At 34.9% G+C, this 18753-nt stretch overlaps 2 protein-coding genes across 2 annotated transcripts; both read right to left on the bottom strand.

The window, feature by feature from the left end:
• Window positions 1-6359: 6359 nt before the first annotated feature.
• LOC120153890 lies at window positions 6360-7935 on the bottom strand. The gene is made up of 5 exons (XM_039165753.1): window positions 7631-7935; window positions 7493-7553; window positions 6950-7389; window positions 6629-6854; window positions 6360-6523 (listed from the first exon to the last, which is right to left on the bottom strand). The coding sequence occupies exons 1-5, from the start codon at window positions 7634-7636 to the stop codon at window positions 6504-6506; spliced, it is 753 nt and encodes a 250-aa protein (XP_039021684.1). The 5' UTR covers window positions 7637-7935; the 3' UTR covers window positions 6360-6503.
• A 1863-nt stretch (window positions 7936-9798) lies between these two features.
• Window positions 9799-17932, bottom strand: LOC120154228. The gene is made up of 9 exons (XM_039166044.1): window positions 17703-17932; window positions 14308-17505; window positions 14141-14227; window positions 12617-12769; window positions 11578-11741; window positions 11348-11495; window positions 10916-11038; window positions 10736-10823; window positions 9799-10128 (listed from the first exon to the last, which is right to left on the bottom strand). Exons 2-9 carry the CDS (start codon window positions 17122-17124, stop codon window positions 9929-9931), a joined length of 3780 nt encoding a protein of 1259 aa, XP_039021975.1. The 5' UTR covers window positions 17125-17505; window positions 17703-17932; the 3' UTR covers window positions 9799-9928.
• Window positions 17933-18753: the final 821 nt, after the last annotated feature.

Below are 18753 nucleotides of genomic sequence, written 5' to 3'. Positions count from 1 at the left end.
ATATTGTTTTGTGTGATAGCATAGTATGATATGTTCATGTATGGTTAAGAAGTTAGAGTTTCTCTTATAAGTTTAATGCCTCACTAAGTCATAGACTTAGCGTGTGAGTGTTTCACACGTAGGTTCTGGAAATCAAAGAGAAGCTAAGAGGAGCAAGACAGGTCAGCATTTTCCTTACAAAGTTTCAGATCAGAGAATAGATGATTTAAATGTGTTTGGTTAATATGAATATAGTTTGCATGTACTAATTAATTGAGTTGAATATGCTTTGATCGATTTTGGTTATTTTGGTCAATTTATGTAAATAAACAGCTTTTATTTTAATGAAAGTTTTAAATTTTCTTGATTTTTCGTAAATAGTCAAAGTTTGAAAAGTCAATGTGACACCTCAGACTCGTATCCGGGTCGGGTACGGGTTGAGGGTGTTACAGCTTTCAACCTTGTAAATAACCAATAACTCATATGGTCTGATAAACCCGTATATTGGGTCATAGAGTAAACATATTAAACTCGTAATGATTTAGGTTCAACCTTCGTAATTCTATATCCAACTCAACTACAAGTCAATCATATGACTATCAAATACCAGACATATAATAAAGCATCCCTTAAGATTTTTTTGGACATGAAGAGTGGGAACCCGTTCCATCTTTTGCTTCTAGAACATAGTCGATCAATTATTCTTCACCTAAGCTTAAATATTTCCTTTCTAAATGTCTAAATCACGATAAGCCATCACCTCGCCTATTTTACATCAACAATGCTAATATATAGAGATCAATTTTCGTGATATTTTAACTTTTATATATATATATAATCACTTATATTTAACTTTTTGACTATTAATTCAGATCAAATATTATAAATGTTTATTATGATATCATTCTTTTAACTCAGTTTATTTTATTACAACGATATAGTTCTAACTCTTTTAAGAGATCTAGAATTTTATCTTACTAGACACCAATTAATTTATATATTATACAAACTAAAAATATGTGTATATATTCTCCTCTTCCCTTCCAACAAGTTAGTCAAAAGAATCGATTCGGATTTTAAGATAGAAAAGGCCTTTTTCCTGCTCCAAGTAGAATTCGGCATAAGGAATCGCTTTTTAAAGTAGATACTAATAATGCCATTCATTTGATAAATTATTTAGTTATCATATTCTTGATGGTGTATTATCATCTAGCTCATTATTAGTGTATTAAATATTTACACTTAAAAGAATATATATTTTCATTGTTATTATATTTGTATATAATGTATTTAAAAAGTGATTCATTTATTAGCTTGAGAAACGAATAAAAGTTATTATTATCTATCAATTAGTGGGAGGATTATCTTATGATGAATTTCAATAATATTTTATTCGAATTAATTAACTAATAATTGAAATACTAATAGTTAATTATATTAAAAAATAAAAATTATTGTATGCTATAAATTATAGAAAACACAATCATTCTCATCATTCATTGACTTGGGCTTGGATAAGTGATAAAATTATTTTTAAGTCTCTCTTAAATTTATTAATTTAATTTAGTTTTTTATGTTATTTTTTTTATTTTAACCTTTTAATAATTTATATTTGGGTTAACTACATGGGTGATCACTTATGTTTGTATTTTGTCTATTTTGGTCAATGATTTCAAAAAGCATAAGATATTATCACTTTCGTTTTTATTTGACTAAGATATGATCACTTTCGTTTTTATTTAATTAAGCTGTGGTCATCATGGGTTAATTGTTGTTAACAATTAACAAAATACGTGACATGATAGTTGGTATAATCACACATTTGGTATCTGTTACTTACATATTCTACCAATTTAGTCATACTTTTAAATAAATTTTAACATCAAATATATATTTTTAAATGAAAATGAAAATAAAACATTTTTAAATTAAGTTAATAATAAAATATATTTAATAAGTTAATATAAAAATATTTTTAAGTTAATATATATAAAATATTATGAATTTAAGTATTTATACACTAAGATACACAATAAGTACATCATGTTGTCTACTTTAGACCAAACAATAGTCTTGACTTAATGGTTAGATACATGTTTAGTTTTGTAAGTGACCAAGGTTTGAATTTTTTAACCCTAATTTGCTCTCCTTTGTTTTTTCCCCAACCAAAGGGTGACACATATCAATCATTGATTGGTGGAAATAAATATATTAAATTAAAATAAAGTTAGTCCTCCAACCAAACGGTGACTCGTGTCATGACATGTGACATCATTCAATTGGAGGTTTTATTTTATTTTAATTTATTAAAAATATGACTAAATTGAGAGAATAGGTAAATAACACATATCAAATGTGTAATTATATCAAAATTTTAACTAATGTTAACGATAGTTAACTCGAGGTGATCACGTCTTAATTAAATATAAACGAAAATTATTATATCTCATTTTTTTTAAATCGATGATTAAAAGTAAACAAAATATAAATATAATTAATCTTTCGTGTGGTTAACCCTTTATATTTTTATCACAAACTAAAAAAAGATTACAGAATTCGCCCGTACTGACACCTGACGAATCAACAATTTAAGTTGCTGAAATTACTTTCTCTATGCCACTCATCGTTTTAAGTCTATTGTATCGTCCCTTTTTCAGGTGCGATGCTTTTGCTCCCCCCCAAAAAAATAAAAAATAAAACAACAACAACACACACAACATTTATAGCAAAGCTTGAACCGGCGGTGGAACACAACAAAAAAGTTGATTCAACGATCGTTTGCATTTCATTTGGACAAAGCAATAGAAAAAGTCATTTACTTTTTTTTTCTAACCTACAAAGGTGCAGTTTGTTCGTTCCTTTGCTTTTCTCATACACAAAGTTAAAGCAATATGCATGGCGTGGCGACTTTAACTTTGAAGGAGTGTTCTTTCCATTGATTGGTTTCTCATACAAATTCAATATAAAGATCAAATGTAACGAGTAAACTCGACGTGGAAAAAAAATGGGTGAGAATCCCATGCATTATGCAGAAATGGCCAAGTATGTAGGTTAAAGGATATATTAGCGGTATTTGTATCCTTTAGGGTTGGTTGAAACCATAATTGAGTAGAAGGCCAAAACCCTAACTTTGAATTGACCCTATCTTTTGCAGCCTTTTCTTCTAAAGTGTATACATATAATTGCAGCTTTCTGCACAATGAATTCAATTTGAAAATTGCCTATCATGCACTTTATGGAAAGTGAATTAAAGAGAAAAGGCCAGGCCAATGCATGTATGTTAAGTTCGATCATTCACAATAATGCAAATTATTTGATCCTTCACAATCAAAATGATGAAATCTTTTAAGAGAATCAGGTGCCATTGACTTGTATATTATTATCTTTAGAAAAGCTTTTTATCCTTTTTCCCTTCTTCAAATACTAAAAACTTCTGGTTTAGTATTGCAGAAACTTATTTTGACTTCACTGGTAAAAATAAAATCAACCGACTCGTTTTAGATCAAACAACTTTTTAAACATGAAATCAGACTAAGTAATCTCATGCAATCACTTATAATTGGTGTTTATGATAACATCGATACGAGAATAAAATGATAGAATCAAAATGAATCTTATACGAATATCAAAATAAATAGAGATATATCTGAATTAATTGATAGGTTGAAATCATTAAATTTTTTAACATAACTAGTTACTTAATTTTGTATCATACTTTATTATAGCCTCCTACAGAATACAAACGTATCTACAATTACGGATTTTAATTAACATAACACTTAACCATTATGACCAGAATTGAAAGATGAAGGCAGTGTTGTCCTTTCTTTTCTTCAGCAAAGCACTTGAATAATCAATATCAAACCAGGAAAGTTGCAGCTGCCTAACTAAAATACATGAAAAGTTCCTTTCAACAAGCCAAAGCTAAAAAAAAGACATGAAAGAGCGGCCAAGAGCAGTGTGGTCCAAAGAAAAAACCAGAATACACACAATAATAGCTAAAGAAAAAACGAGAATACACACACAATAATAGCTAACATATTTGATGATTCTGCAACAATGATAGCACATAAAAAGCTTTCACCAGTATTTGTTTAACGGCATCTTCTTCTTCTTCTTCTTTTTTCCTTCATGAAAAACCTAGAGACATATCTCTTAAGTTAGCTTAACCCACGGTTTCAGAGTGGGAAAGCTTTGCATTTGTTTAACGTATGATAACGACTTTCTCACTGAAAGAGATTATCATGTAAAGATTGTAGGGCACAGGGATGTTCTTCTGAAAAATACTAATCACAGATTTAAATAGCGTTTGCAGTCGCGTTTTCGGTTGTATCACGTTTATCGTGGTTACGGACATAATGAATATCACCGGGATCACTGTGGGTGTCGCGATCGTGAATTTTTTTAAGTTTTACACAACTTTCTTTAAGCCACATTTAAACATAATTAAAATAAAATAGTAAAATTTAAATAAATTTAAAGAACACAAAATGACTAAATTAAAATAAAATTGTAAAATTTAAATTGCAGAATTTTAGGTTATTAAAATTAGGACTAAATTAAATAAAAAATAAAATTTATATTTTAAATTAAAGATTAAATTAAAAATTCTAAAAGACGAGAGGATGTCAATGTAATATCTTCTTTAAAATTATATTTTAAAAATTATATAAAGAAATAAAAAAAAATTAGAGTGGGACACGGGTCACCCACAAAACTCTTAAACTTTTAAGTGATAAGAAATCTCCGGAAGCTTTTATTTTCTCCTCACTCAGCTCCCCGACCTATCTTTCTAAACCAAAAAAAAATAAAAAAATCAACATTTCAAGTTCATCTTCTACAAAATTATATTTAACTTAGATTTTTTACTTTTTTTTGTTTTATTTTTTACCTTCTTCACATGAGGCGAAGCTTGACGGACGCATGACGGACGCATGACAAGATTTTTTCACTGTAACGATATGTAACAGTAATAGCGTCTTGTTATCGGCGTTATTCACTGTTACCCGTTAAATTACGGGAGTAACAGATTGTTATTGGCGTGAATCCGCTACCTACCGTTAATTTCATTAATCTCAATTTCGAATGATGGCGCTACCTTTAAATAGCGTCAGCAATAATATTTTTCGGTCCGTTATTCGAATCCCTGATACTAATCCTTTTGCAATGATCTTTTTCAAAAGTACTATACTGTGCCTGTCATTTTCCAATGCCCATGTTCCCGCCACTTCTTTCATCAACGTGAAGAAATTCAACAGACGAGCAAAATCAGCGGTAACCAATCAATGAACAACAATATGATAATAAATATTCTCTTTAATACAATCAATTGCCAAGTGGTTTTCCTTTAATCGTTATGAGTATAAATTTGGGATACGTAGCGGATGAAGAGGTACTCGGACCGAAACAAACCATACATACTCAAAAGATTTATGGATAAATCTTGACAAGGCTAACAACTAATCACAAAATCAAAGATGATAAAAGCTCACTGCAGTACAGGCTAAAAGCCAAACTATTCTCGGATGCTCAAATCCTCCATGTTTAAGACAACTTGGGTGCGAATGTAGGCTGATCACATTACGATGAAGATGCATATTCCACCATTTGATCCTTAAAAAAATGAATCAATCTATAGTCACTCAGAGAATACGAGCCAAGTTGTTGGGGTTGGACTCATTTACTTACAAAAACTAATAAACGAAATGGTGATAGTGTGATTAATGGGGCGGTGGCGCAGTCGGCTAGCGCGTAGGTCTCATTGCTTAAGAGTAATCCTGAGGTCGAGCCTCTCTCGCCCCATTTTTTTTTTAACTTTGTATGTGTGGAAGCTGTTGGGCAAGCGGCCCAAAATGAATTGGGTTTGGTAATAAATGATTTTGGATGAGAACCACTTTCAAATGTCTAAATTCTTTTCTACCACTTTCAATTGCACAATCTCATCCTGTATCAATTCTACTCATTCCTTTTCAATTTTCAATAATTACATAGTTTAGACTTTTAAAAATATATTTAGAGATATATTTAGGTGGATTAGGATAAAAATTTAGTTTTACGCTCGTTAGAATTGTTGGATAAGTAAAAAATAGAAGATACAGTTTGAACGGACTCTACCTTTATTTAGATTTATATATTAGTATTGTCACTGTTAAGGTATATGAAAATGTGAATTTAAGTATTTTTAAATTTCCAAAACTAAAATAAAATTTTTGATAAATCCCTTAAATAATAGATATTGATAGTTATTTACATACAAGCATAAATTCTTTGTTTTTGTTTTTAAAGAAACTTAGGCCAATAACACCAGAAACCATTTAATTTTCATATATACTATTTTTAAAAAGTCATAATGTAGACCCATCTTCATTAGCTTCCGAGTGTTACACTTGAACATTTCAGATCCTTAAGTTCTTAACACTAATGTTTACATTTGATACATGAAATATCTTTGTCCAACGAAATTAAAGCTATGGCTATGCAGCATTTCTTTCACATATTCAACCTGCAAATTTAAGCTTCTCCCTTCATAGCTCCAACACCACAACTGCCAAAAACAATATAAACATTATAAATATACCTCTCTCTATATATATGTACATGTATTTGTATATACGTTTATATGTATGTATATGTATGAGTAGAGCCTTACATTCAGAGTCTGTAGTTATCCAATTCCCTCTCCTGCTGGAGCTACGATCCAAGCCATGTAGAACAGTGGAGTTCAACGAAACCACGCTGCAGGAGGCTTCATCGTTTCTCGAAGAAGAGGCCATGGAAAACCCAGAAATGACAGAAGAAATAGTGGAGCATCTGTCCCCATCCCATCTCAAACTAATCTTCGGAGACTCACTCATACAAAGTCGTCGACCATCAACCTGGGAAAAAGCAAATTCAAAATGCTCTTGTTATTACACTTTTTTCCGCTACTAAATAACAAGTTTTAGTGAATCCAGGCTTCTTTTTTCAGTACCTTCTTGCTCAACTTTGCTACTTTCTCGGACTTGGACGAAGCAGACCATCTTAACAACTCCTTCATACGGGACATGGGTTTGGGCTTTTTGTCTTTCGTTTCATTGCTGCTACCACATTGATGATGATCGTTGGTCGATGATACTACTACTTGAGCTTCACTTAACGGTGACACTTTGCTCGAATCCGATTTGTGATTAGCAATGATGAATCCTCCTTTCTTCATCTTCATTATGGTTTGGGAATGAGATTGTTGTTGGTGGTGGTGGTGATGCGTCGTACGAGAGGTGTCGACTTTTCTCAAATAGATAGTACTGAAAAAGCAAGCCTTTGCAATGTCTTTATTGCACAGAAATATAACTGGCTTAAACCTCTTCCTCTTTGATCTTCTATTATTATTATTCTTATACGGAACTACATCTTTGGGTTCATCTTCTTCATCTGAAAAGAAAAATCCAGACAATATGTGTTATAAGAATAGATAAAGTGACGTTTTTCCATAGAAAAAACGTCGCTAAATGTTGCGTCTTTAGGTTTTGCTCACCTTTTCCAGTGGTATTTTGAACTCCACGTTCACCAGCTCCCTTAAAGAGCCACTGAAATATCTGGTATAAATTCACAATGAGGGATCAGTACACAATGCAACTCGATTATGTTATCTGATTCTGAGTTCAAATCTCACCTGCATTTTTTGTATTTGCTTGGGACAAAAACTGGTGACGTTATATAGTATATGAACCGAGTGAAAGACAGCAAAATCTCGTTCAAAAATAGACGGACTTTAGAGATCTATCTGGTTCTGTCTGTATGTTCTTAAAGATTCTTTGTTATAAGAAAAAAAGAAGATAAATGAGGCACTTGTGGAGATGAAGACAAGAAGTTCAGGGTTTTGGGTGTTAGGGAAGATGGTGAGAGAGAAACAACCGAGTAGATAGAGGGGAAGTGTCGGCTACTTGGGTTGAGTTTTCATAGTAACATGGGTGGGATTATTTATATAAGCAAAAAAAAATCGAGATTTAGTTTTAAAAACCATTAATTAAGAACCAGAACGAGGTTTGCACTTTGTTGGCATTTGTATTCTCCAGACACGTGTACGACTAAAAATCGATCTTTGGGTGGTCCCAAAACTCTTTGAAGTTGATTATCACTGCCACATATATGGTTTAGAGTAAGCACTCGAGCTTTCCATGTAGTGAATTGAGGCTTTGTATTGTAGCATTGTTGAAAGATGAGCTGGAAATCTCAAAATTGATCATTTGGGATTTTGAGTTGGATCCTACACCAATAATGTCATTTTACAAATAAATTAAAGAGAATTTGAGATGAATGATGGTTATACGTATCAATAAGGTGTTAGATATTTTGGGACATTAAATGCGGGGATCAATGATATGAGGAACGTTAATGGAAATGGGGGGAAAGACAACGACTGGTTTTGTCTCAAACGACAAAAAGTAAAAGAGAATATGCCACAATAGCTCACTCTTTGCATGTGTCTCGACCTTTCCTTCTCACAAATTTTGATGTGAACCTTCGGACCTCAGGTGATTCGACGTGTCGCCGTGCTGTTCATGGCGTAAAAAGTGGCGATGGGTTCTACAGGAATTATGTAGAATGTGTGTGCCCCCCCCCCCCGGCATGGGATCCTGAGGTGGAATGTCTGCCCACGTTCGTTTTGACGTAACCAGCAGGAAACATCCATGGCTTTACTGTCCAGACTGCACCGTTTTACCCTCTTAACTTCGGATTGCTTTCGTTCGAGTTCGACATCTGACCACTGCTTTCGAGGAACCGTATTATCAGGGAAACACCGTCGAGAAATCAGTTATGTTAGTGAGTATAGCCAGTTAAAGATGTTCTTGCATAACAAAAAGCAGGTGATTCCTTGTATAGAACATAAATAAAAAAAAATCGTCTAAAATTACATGGCAACAAGAAATGAAATTAGTTTGGAAACTGAGGCATATTACAGATAATGCCAAAGAGTATGTATTCTTATTGTTATGGGAAATTGGGAATATGTTTATTGTCGGGGGATAGGGTGGATATTACAATATTTAAGATTATCTGATGACAATTATGTAGGTTCTGCAAACTGCTCTTAAGATGGGATAATTTCATCTCTGGTTTGTATGATATTTGTTTTAACTTATTCATGGTGTCGGAGAATATTTGCATTGCCATGAATTCTGGACATTATATAGGCAGACAAACAATAGATTCGTCTAAAAAACTGAAGTTCGGTCCAATTATTTGCAAACTATAATTTTTTTTCCTTATTCCATTTTGCATCCTTTTTATATTAAAAGGGGGGGGGGGAATCAAAAGGTGTACATGAACACTACTATCTGCTTCATTGTGCAAGTCGCGGATTGGAAACGTGAAAAAAATAGACTAAATAAGTAATTAATATTTCAGATACAAATGTTATCTGATTAATTTTATTCTAATTTTTCTCCTATCAGAATCAGCCAATAACTATACACAGAATAGATGTACGGTAAAAAATACAGCTAGGTATGAGTTAAGAGTCCCAAAGTATGAATGAAAACTAAGAAATGACAAAAGCTGGAAATAGATCAAAGAAATTTCGGACTCAAGAACTCAATTATTTGCATTATCACCTTGAATTTCGGTATCTACAAATCCCATTCTTTAATCTTTGATTACAATCTCATACTAATAATGAAATTTGCTAGAAGTTTTTACATATACAGACGCAATTTTCATCAAAATCAGCAGTCGGAAGGATTAATAAATGCTTTTCTCTCAGGCTTTACTACTATGACACGAATTTACTCTCTTACAAAAGAATAAACAAAAGAAGACATTTATTTGAAAAGTGGGAACAAATTTTGCTATTGATGATCAAACTCTACTTATGCAAATTCTCAGAGGACCTGTCGGAGATATTAAACTTTACAGGTGTACCTAATAACAAAATAGGTGCTAGCGTATAATGATGAGTCATACCGTTAACTTAGGGCCCTGTCTGTTTTGCCTGATTATTAGTTCCCTTCGGCTTAAACGACATAGACATGGATCGCAGCCTGTTTGTTATATCGGTAAATGATGGCCTCGATCCAGGATCAGGAGACCAGCACTGCTCCATTAGCTTCCTCCAATCAGGATGGCAACATTCTGGAATACGAGGTCGAAGAGTGTTCTTCAGGATCCCTCCTGCAATCATAATTCAGTAATCAAACAGAAAGCCAGGTTTTGGTGAAAAGCACAAGGTTTTTGTTTTCTTTTCAGACGGACGGTGAAAAACTGGAAATGAAAGATGGTTAAGTGTATGCTATGGCTTCAATTTATTTACATGAGTTGTTTAGGATGCTGTTTTATACTATTATAGAGCAAGAGCAAATGAGAAAAATCTGTCTTACATCCTTACAACTCAAACTTTTTGTGATCTTCATCTTCAACCAAACAACATTTGATTGATCATCAATATCATCATTATTAACTCGAGTAAAATTCCAGAGAAGCCTTTTTAAATAAAGTATCTTAGAGTTTTTCCCAGCCTCTTTGTCTTTGTTTTTGGAACTTCCTAAATTGTTGACTTACCAGAAATAAAAGAGAAAAAAATCATACATAGAAAAAGAATAGAGAAAATCACATGCAAATCCTCATACTTCAAAGAAAATACTGATACAACAGTTGAGCAAATTTATGCCCTCCACAGTGGAACTAAAATCATGTCATAACATCTCAATCACTTTTCCAGGAATGTATATTTTCCATTCACAATCAGGGATATTAGCATATTGGTAAATCAAAATCTTACCAATGATGGCACCACAATGCATATCGGCATATGGCTCCTCTCCAGTCAAAATTTCCCACATTGAAATTCCAAATGAGAACACATCAACCTGTCAAATTAAATATAACAAATTTTGGCTTTCACGTGTACTTATTCTTCCCTTCAATGTGGCAAGACATACTAGAATATGGCTTTACTGACCTTTTCAGAAACCTTGGTGCTGCTACCATTTAGCAGTTCTGGTGCCATCCATGGGAGGGTTCCTCGCACACCTCCAGAAATTAGAGTATTCCGCTTGATTTTTGATAATCCAAAATCTCCAATCTGTGGAAACAACACACGGTAGTTGTGCTTCAATTGAAGAGCCAATGAAAACCTTTCAGCAACATAAGCCTTCCTAGTTCCTAACATGATAAGTTACAGCATATAGACTAGTTATGAGGAGAACATGAAGGTTTAAGGTTATTCTATTTCTATACATATGATGAGTATTTATCTTGGACCAAAAATAATTTTGGAGTTAACCAGAATTAAGAATTTTTCTCTGGTCATTTATAGTTTAGAATATCACGTGAGGCACCTTGAAATCAAAATGCCCACTAGAGCAGTGTTTGTATTTAACATATTGTGTACCTTGCATATGGGTCGTTCTGGGTCGCTTAGATTGACAAGCAAATTGTCAGATTTCAGATCAAAATGAACAATGTTTTTGGAATGCAAGTATTCCATGCCAAAAGCTGCACCCAAGGCAATTATGAGCCTTTTGTGAAGATCAAGTGACCTGCATAAGAATTCCAAAAAAGCCAGTAAGTGCATTAGTAATTAGTGTACTATAAAATTGAGAGGTTGAACCTATATTTTACCTTTCCTTCTTGATTAGGGCATTCCTAAGCGATCCATTTACCATATATTCAGTTACAGTTGCCAACGTTCCTCCGCTTCCATCTGGTACTACTCCATAAAATGTGACCACGTTTGGATGATGCAGATTTGAGAGGATCTGTGCTTCTCTCCAGAAGTCTTGGATCTGGTGCATCCAAATATTCATCAGCTTCAGGCATGCAATAACTCAAACTTCTATGAAGAACATTACTACAAATTTGGTTTAAGGATCTTACAACTACAAAATGCCCAGAGGACTCAAATCACTCCATATATTTTCAGTTGTTTCTTTCACATTTAAGTCAGTTATCCTAATACTGCTCATTCAACCCCAAATCCCACCCTGAAGAATAGAAAAGAAACCATCTTCTACTTTCCTCCCAAGACTATTTAAAATTTGAAGCAATAAAAAAACACGGGCTAATCTTTCTTCATAAAAACATTCAATTAGCAGAACAGTTTAAATATTATAGCGATTCTTTCTGCAATAAATATCATAGCTGCTAAAAACAACTTTAACTCGAGAACTGACAAGCTTATGAAAATAACAAAAGCAGATTATGAATCTCCAATTGCAATAAGAACAGAACACTTCAACAGAATTCAAGAAAAGAAGGCTGAAAGAAAATAGACCACTGGAAGACGGGCAAGGTTACCCCGATGAATTTGATTCCCATGACATACAGCCCCTTTTTTTTTAATTTTTTGGCTGAAACCCAGAACGCAAGTGCACTACCAAAAGTATCTATCCAGAAAACTATATTCCATTTTTTCCTCTTAAGAATTTTCGACACCCAAATATTAACTAGCACAAATGGAAACACACGTCATGAATATCAATAAACACAAGATTGCTTCAATATGAACCGATATAGTGTTAAATGCAGGCATATATCCTCAATTTTGTACCCTGAACCATTATGAAGCTTCTTATGAGAATCAATACCAGCTCTTCCATTTTTATGATCACAAACTAGAAAAACAAGGGGGATGAAAGAAAAATATCTCCGGAGACCCAACCTGTCGGTCTTGCTCTGATGATCTCCCAGAAAAGCAACTCTTTCTTATTCTCTTTATAGCAACATCTGTTCCCCGCCATTTTCCATGATAAACAGTACCATATGTACCAGATCCTAGCTCGCTCAGTTCTTCTAGATCAGCATCTTTTATAATCTGTCCACCAGAATCAGAAAAGTTTAAATTTCCTTCAGAAGCTAATTTTACAAGCAAGGAGTAAAGCTGAACGGGGCAGGGACTAACAAGGGGCAAATAATTTGTTCAAAAGTTTTTTATTACAAGAGAAATTATGACCAGAAGTCCAAAAAAAATCAAATGTTCTAACTAAACCACTGGTTTGATTACCATACAAAAAGTAGATAGATAGAGATATTGTTGAGTGGAAAAAAGAAAGGAAAGCTATTAGAGTTTATTTTAAAGACAATTACAAACATATATGGAGCCAAAGTCATGACAAGGAAAGGAGATGGAGAAGAGGCAAAAAAATATATATATATAAAAGAGAGAGAGGCCAAACTCTGCAAAGAAGAACAAATTACAAACTAATGCAAGTTACTTTGCATGTTATCCATGTTTGAAATCATGAGGATGCCATAATCATATACATAATAAGAACTTCAATGCAGATCAACTAAATACAACCTTTTTTTTTTTTTTGATAAGAATTTCAGGCCTCATTAAAAACCCCCTTCGTGATTAATGGAGCTTGTAGGGAAGCTCCTTAATCAGCGGAAGGAGGAAAAGAGTGACTTGGGATTTTATTGAAACAATAAAATTACATAAGATACAACCAACAAAACACCCCAACAGAACCAAATAAGCTGGAAACACCCATAAAACACCCAAACTAAAAACACAGAATCAACGAAAACAACAGTAGTAATACCCTTACAAAACACAGAAAAAGAAGAAACAACTCTAAACAGCCATCAACAACTTAGTAACTCAGCCTATGCCTTCTTTAGCTAAGGCATCAGCCTCTAAATTGGCTGTCCTATTAACCCATCTAACAACACCTTCAAAGGCCTTAAGCCTATGAACAATATCTTTAATCAAGAAGGCATATACAACCGGACATAATTCATCCCCCTTAATCCAATCCACAGCCACCTTACTATCACTCTCTATAATCAGACGGTCCTTGATCCTCTGTCGATAGGTTGCAAAGAAAGACAACCCCATAAGAATAGCCTTTAACTCCATCAACGTAGGAGGTCCCGAACCAGCAATTTCCTTGAAGTAGCCTATAGTAGAACCTGATGAATCTTTTAAAACTCCTCCTAACCCGCTTTTCTTCCAATCCCTTGTAGTGGCAGCATCAACATTTAATTTAACAAAACCCAACGGAAATACAACCTTATTCAAATAAAACAAAAAGAATGCTTTCTCAACCAAAGAACGGGGAACTTAATATTTGCAGTTGAATATTTAACGGTAATTATTTCACCTAACTAGACTGCATGAACTGATTATCTATGATAAAAGAATTTTTTATTGAAACAGGTATAAATCAGTTCAGTACGGAACCTGCAAGCCATAGATGCTGGCTTCCATTTCAGCTATCTTGGCATCATTGAAGGGATTATCCTTGTCTTGATCATCAGCTGCAGCATCCTATGGCCAAAACCATTAAGGTACCTAAGTTAACCAGCATCTGAAAAGGTTAGTTGTACATGAACTTTAACTCGTCTTACCTCAGACTCAGGTTTGGGAATGATATCCACCAAATCTGTAGCAATAGGAGATACAGTATCATTGCCAGTCACATCCACAGGTGGGGCAATTGCAGATGAAACTTCAATCCTGGAAGGCACACTTGAGATCACATCATCCAAAATAACTAAGGGGTCTGGCTGGATTTGACATCGGTTCATGCTTGAGGTTTCTGTCTGGGTAAACGTAAACTCTTCTGCAGTTGAATTTCCACGCACAGATCCTGTGGGGACCATCTTCCCAGCATTCTGATTGGGATAATTAAGGTCATCATCAATGAGAGAAACCTCTCTCCTAGAAGCTGTGTCCTTTTCTGGATTTGGTAAGATAGAATGAAGGTCATTCTTGTGCAAGTTCGAGCACAGACCAGAGTGAACATGAACGGCAGATAGGTGCAAATTGGTTGAGCTCCTCAGCATGTCTTCTTTAGATATATCCTTTTGACTTGCAATGCACTGCAATTGTTGTCGTTCAAGCAACATTGGGCCATTCAATGACATAGAGATAAGATCACCCACTGAACTCTCACCTCTTAAGTCTTCCATGGTCTTTGGAAATAAGCTTGTGACTTCAGGGTTGTCATTGCATGAAGTAATGCTCCCTTGTCCAGCAGTTACTTTCCCACTGAAATCACAACATTCAATTTTATCATATGTGGTTTTTCCCACTGTCTGTGGGTGCTTTATGTTACCCATTATATCCAAGGATGAAGGCTGGGAGACTTGTGAATCTTCTTTCCAAGTATCAATAGCAACACCAAAAGTTTGATTGCAGTCTGCACTAGACAATTTATTGTTGTATGCCATATTGCAGTCAGGGGATATCCGATCATAAAGCTTTCCACCTTGATGCAAAACTGGATCAACTTTACCAGACCTGTTACTGGCATCCAAACTTGCAGCATATTCATCATAATTATTAGGTGTCATGAAAATGGATTTACTCGAATTAATTTTAGTTGTTTGGCACTTGTCATTACTATCATCAGCTCCCTTATGAATAGGCTTATTCCTGCATGAAGCTTCAGGATTTGGAGAAAATATCAGCAAATCCAGTGTTGACTCTGATGTAGGATCACTATCTGACAAATCATTTTGTGCCCCAGACTTAATTAGACCAATATTATCTTGTTGTTGCATCAACCTTTCCTGCACTAAAATTGAAGGAGATCGAGTAGTTGCAAGATTTAAAAGGGAAGATGGGCTAGTTCCTTCTTGTGAACAGTTATTGGACCTTCCTCCAAGCTCCAGCAGCTTTGATTCTGAAAATGCATGTATCATGCCTGGGTGAGAGTCCATAGGATCAACAGATGCTGACAACAGGCTCAATGGGTCAGCAGCAAGTGAGATAGGCCTCTCACGTAACACCCCATAACAATCACTATTGTTTTTAGTCAAAACTGAAATATGCACGGAATTTTTGCTGGGGTCAGGGTTTTGTAACTGCCCTTCATGTGCTTGGTAGGCTTGGCTGGCATCAACCTTTACGTAAGGGTGATTATAATTCATCAAAGCAGGAGGAACCCGTTGAACTTGCTCATAGTTAGGATTTTTTATGCCACTGTTATCAGGATTTAAGTGAGCTGTAGCGAAGCAACTGTTGCTTTCATTGCTGGAGTTACCACCAACTGCTTGTGCACAAACACTCTTGGAATCTCCATCCTGGAAAGGTTGTGGAGAAATAGGCAGAGATGCAAGTTGGGGTCTGGTTGTATATTGAGAATCATTGAAAACTTGAGATGGATGCAAGGCATTAAGAAAACTAGGGTTATGATCCAAAGAAGGTCCTAGTTGACTTCCTTCGTTGGGTAAACACTTTCCACCAGAATCTTTCTTAGGACCATGATCTATTATCCCATTAACAGCTGCCATGTAATGGTAATCAGGACTGCTCTGCTGAAGAGCGCTAGCCTCAAGGGAAGATGCACTTTCAGGCTCCCCCAAGGGAATCAGAAAAATCCTCAGCCTTTGAGAACCCTCAAGCTTTTCAAGCCCGTTATATTCTTCTATCATATTCTGAAGGTCTTCATCAGAAGAAACAGATATAAGGGCATCAAGATCCTCACCTGGAAGTTGGTACTTGATTGCATGAGGTTGGTTGAAAATATCTAGTGCTTTCCTCACAAGCTCATCCCAAGAAAGACATTTCTGAAATGTAATAATCCGTGTTTCTCCCCCAACATATCTGAGTTTGCCATCACTAGGCCTGGGCAATATTTTTCCACCAAAGCTACAGAGAAGTTTCATTTTCCCAGATTGAGATCCATCAGAAGCTCCCTGCCCACTTAAGTTGCTGGAATTAGGAAAGTCGCATACGGAAGTGGGTGTAGAAGATGGTTCAAAAACATTCAAATGGCTTCTATCGCAGTCCAATTCACCAAAAGCCTTCCTTTCCACTTCTCCCACATCACCATTTTCCTTCTGGTATATACTTAATTTTTCAACACAAGACCCATTTTTACTCCCTCTACAAGACTCTTGCACAGAAGCAACATCAGAAATATCAGAAACACACTCAGAATCCATTCTTTTCAATCCAAGAATTTGGGCTAGGTCCTCATACACCAGCTGTTGGTTCTGGTTCTGATTGATCACAACTCTCATCTCAGATATCTGAGCTGCATCTGGTATAGTAGGAACCCCTCTTGTGCCAACACACTCCTTAAGAAATTCCATGGTGAATTCCTCACCTGTCTGTACAGAGATATTATTATTTATATTCTTTCTTGCGTAGGGACCAACAGGTGCATATTCTTGCTGAATCAATTGATCAGATGAGATAGGCACCTCCCCGATCATGTTCCACAAACAAGCTCCTGTGTCTATTTACTTGTATACGCAATGTCTTAGCTCCTTGAGCCACTCTTTTCCACTTCAACCCACTAATTGATATTTCATAATCAAGCTATTCTCATATCAACTAACTTCATAACCTCTCAGTCAAAATCTAGTATTCCTCTATGCATACAAACGCTACCTCAATCAAATCCAACACTTACGTAACAACGCTTCCACTTTTACAAAAATTAGGTACAATCTATTCGCAATATATTAGCGTCTCCGATCCAAAGCCAAAATTTAGCAACAATTCTAAGCATACAACTGCGAACTGCCTCTCTTCTACAGATTCCAGAATCAATCAGATCAGCTTAGATCCAAAGGAAGAATATGCAAACCAATCTAAAAAGAGAAAAAAAAAGGAAATAAATCTTATTTTTCATGATCGTCGCTCAGGATTATGTATACCGAATCCTCAAAGAAAAAAGAAATATAAAAAAATACATGATCAGCAAAGTTTCAACCGAAATTCAGTAGCATATCGATCAAAATTTGAAAATAAAATAAAATAAGAAAAAAATGAGGGGAAAGAAAAGTACCTGAATATCGATTTGCTTTATAAAATCCATGTGTTCGAAGCCTTGAGCTGATAATCTTTTTAGCTTGGATCGAGAGAGGCAAACATTACCAAAAAGAAAAGAACATGAAAATACGAAAGCAGAAAAAGTGAAGAAAAAATATCGATGAAGATGAGAAATCGGTCATGGTGGAGAAGAGAGCGAGGCTCACGGCTGCAGCTGCTGAATCTCGATTCTCGAACCTGCGAGAGCTGACATTGCCAAGAATTAAGCTTCGCGTTAGAATTATTATTATTAAATAAATATTAACAATTATTATTTTCTTTTAACCTTGTTCGGTTTTAAGCAACTGCAACTGTTCTTTTTAAAATAAACATATATATTATATCTTACGTGGAGCTCTGGTATTTGGAGTTTGGTGAAATTTAGCTTTCCTCTCCCTTTCATCGATCGCCCTCCCAAATTTTTTGAAATTTTTTAATAAAGTATAATTTTCATTAGAGAAAATCGCCTCAGTGACCAAAAAAAAGTTATAATATACGATTTTAACCAATTTTTTTTGAATTTGCCAAAATGACCAACAAAATCGCAACGCGAAATAAAAATCGCAACGCGATCCCCAGAATCGCAAATCAGTTTCCAGAATCGCAAATCAGTTTCCAAAATCGCAACGCGATTCTTGAAAATCGCGATGCGATAGTACAAATTCGCATTGCGATTTTCCATAATCGCAACGCGAATATGAAAATCGCAACGCGAACACATAAATCGCAACGCGTATCCGTAAATCGCAACGTGTATCCGTAAATCGCAACGCGTATGGGTAAATCGCAATGCGTATCCGTATATCGCAACGCGTATCCGTAAATCGCAACGATAATACATAAAATCGCAACGCGTATCCGTAAATCGCAACGCGATATTTAAAGCGCCATTATAATCGCTACGCGTATTTTATTTTCAAATTACAAAAAGAATATTAAGACAAAATCCCGTAATCGCAACTCATAACCTAAAACCTAAAATCACAACTCAGTCCCATCTCCATCTCTCACTCTCTACGGCGAAGAAA

This window comes from Hibiscus syriacus, unplaced genomic scaffold (genome assembly GCF_006381635.1).
Source record: "Hibiscus syriacus cultivar Baekdansim isolate YM2019G1 unplaced genomic scaffold, ASM638163v2 tig00111105_pilon, whole genome shotgun sequence".
NCBI classification, from domain to species: Eukaryota; Viridiplantae; Streptophyta; class Magnoliopsida; order Malvales; family Malvaceae; genus Hibiscus; species Hibiscus syriacus.
Note: the sequence above shows the minus strand (reverse complement) of the source record. Positions and strands in the feature narration are given on the sequence as shown.

Excerpts from the sequence above, each read along its gene's own strand:
- LOC120153890 (XM_039165753.1), bottom strand. Across the intron at positions 7,390-7,492 it reads TCAAAATACCACTGGAAAAG|ATGAAGAAGATGAACCCAAA; the intron begins GTGAGCAAAACC and ends TTTTCTTTTCAG. Across the intron at positions 6,524-6,628 it reads GATAACTACAGACTCTGAAT|TTGTGGTGTTGGAGCTATGA; the intron begins GTAAGGCTCTAC and ends TGTTTTTGGCAG.
- LOC120154228 (XM_039166044.1), bottom strand. The coding sequence starts at position 17,124 with ATGATCGGGGAGGTGCCTATCTCATCTGATCAATTGATTCAGCAAGAA. Across the intron at positions 11,496-11,577 it reads GCCCTAATCAAGAAGGAAAG|GTCACTTGATCTTCACAAAA; the intron begins GTAAAATATAGG and ends ATTCTTATGCAG. Across the intron at positions 10,129-10,735 it reads GCATTGTGGTGCCATCATTG|GAGGGATCCTGAAGAACACT; the intron begins GTAAGATTTTGA and ends TTATGATTGCAG.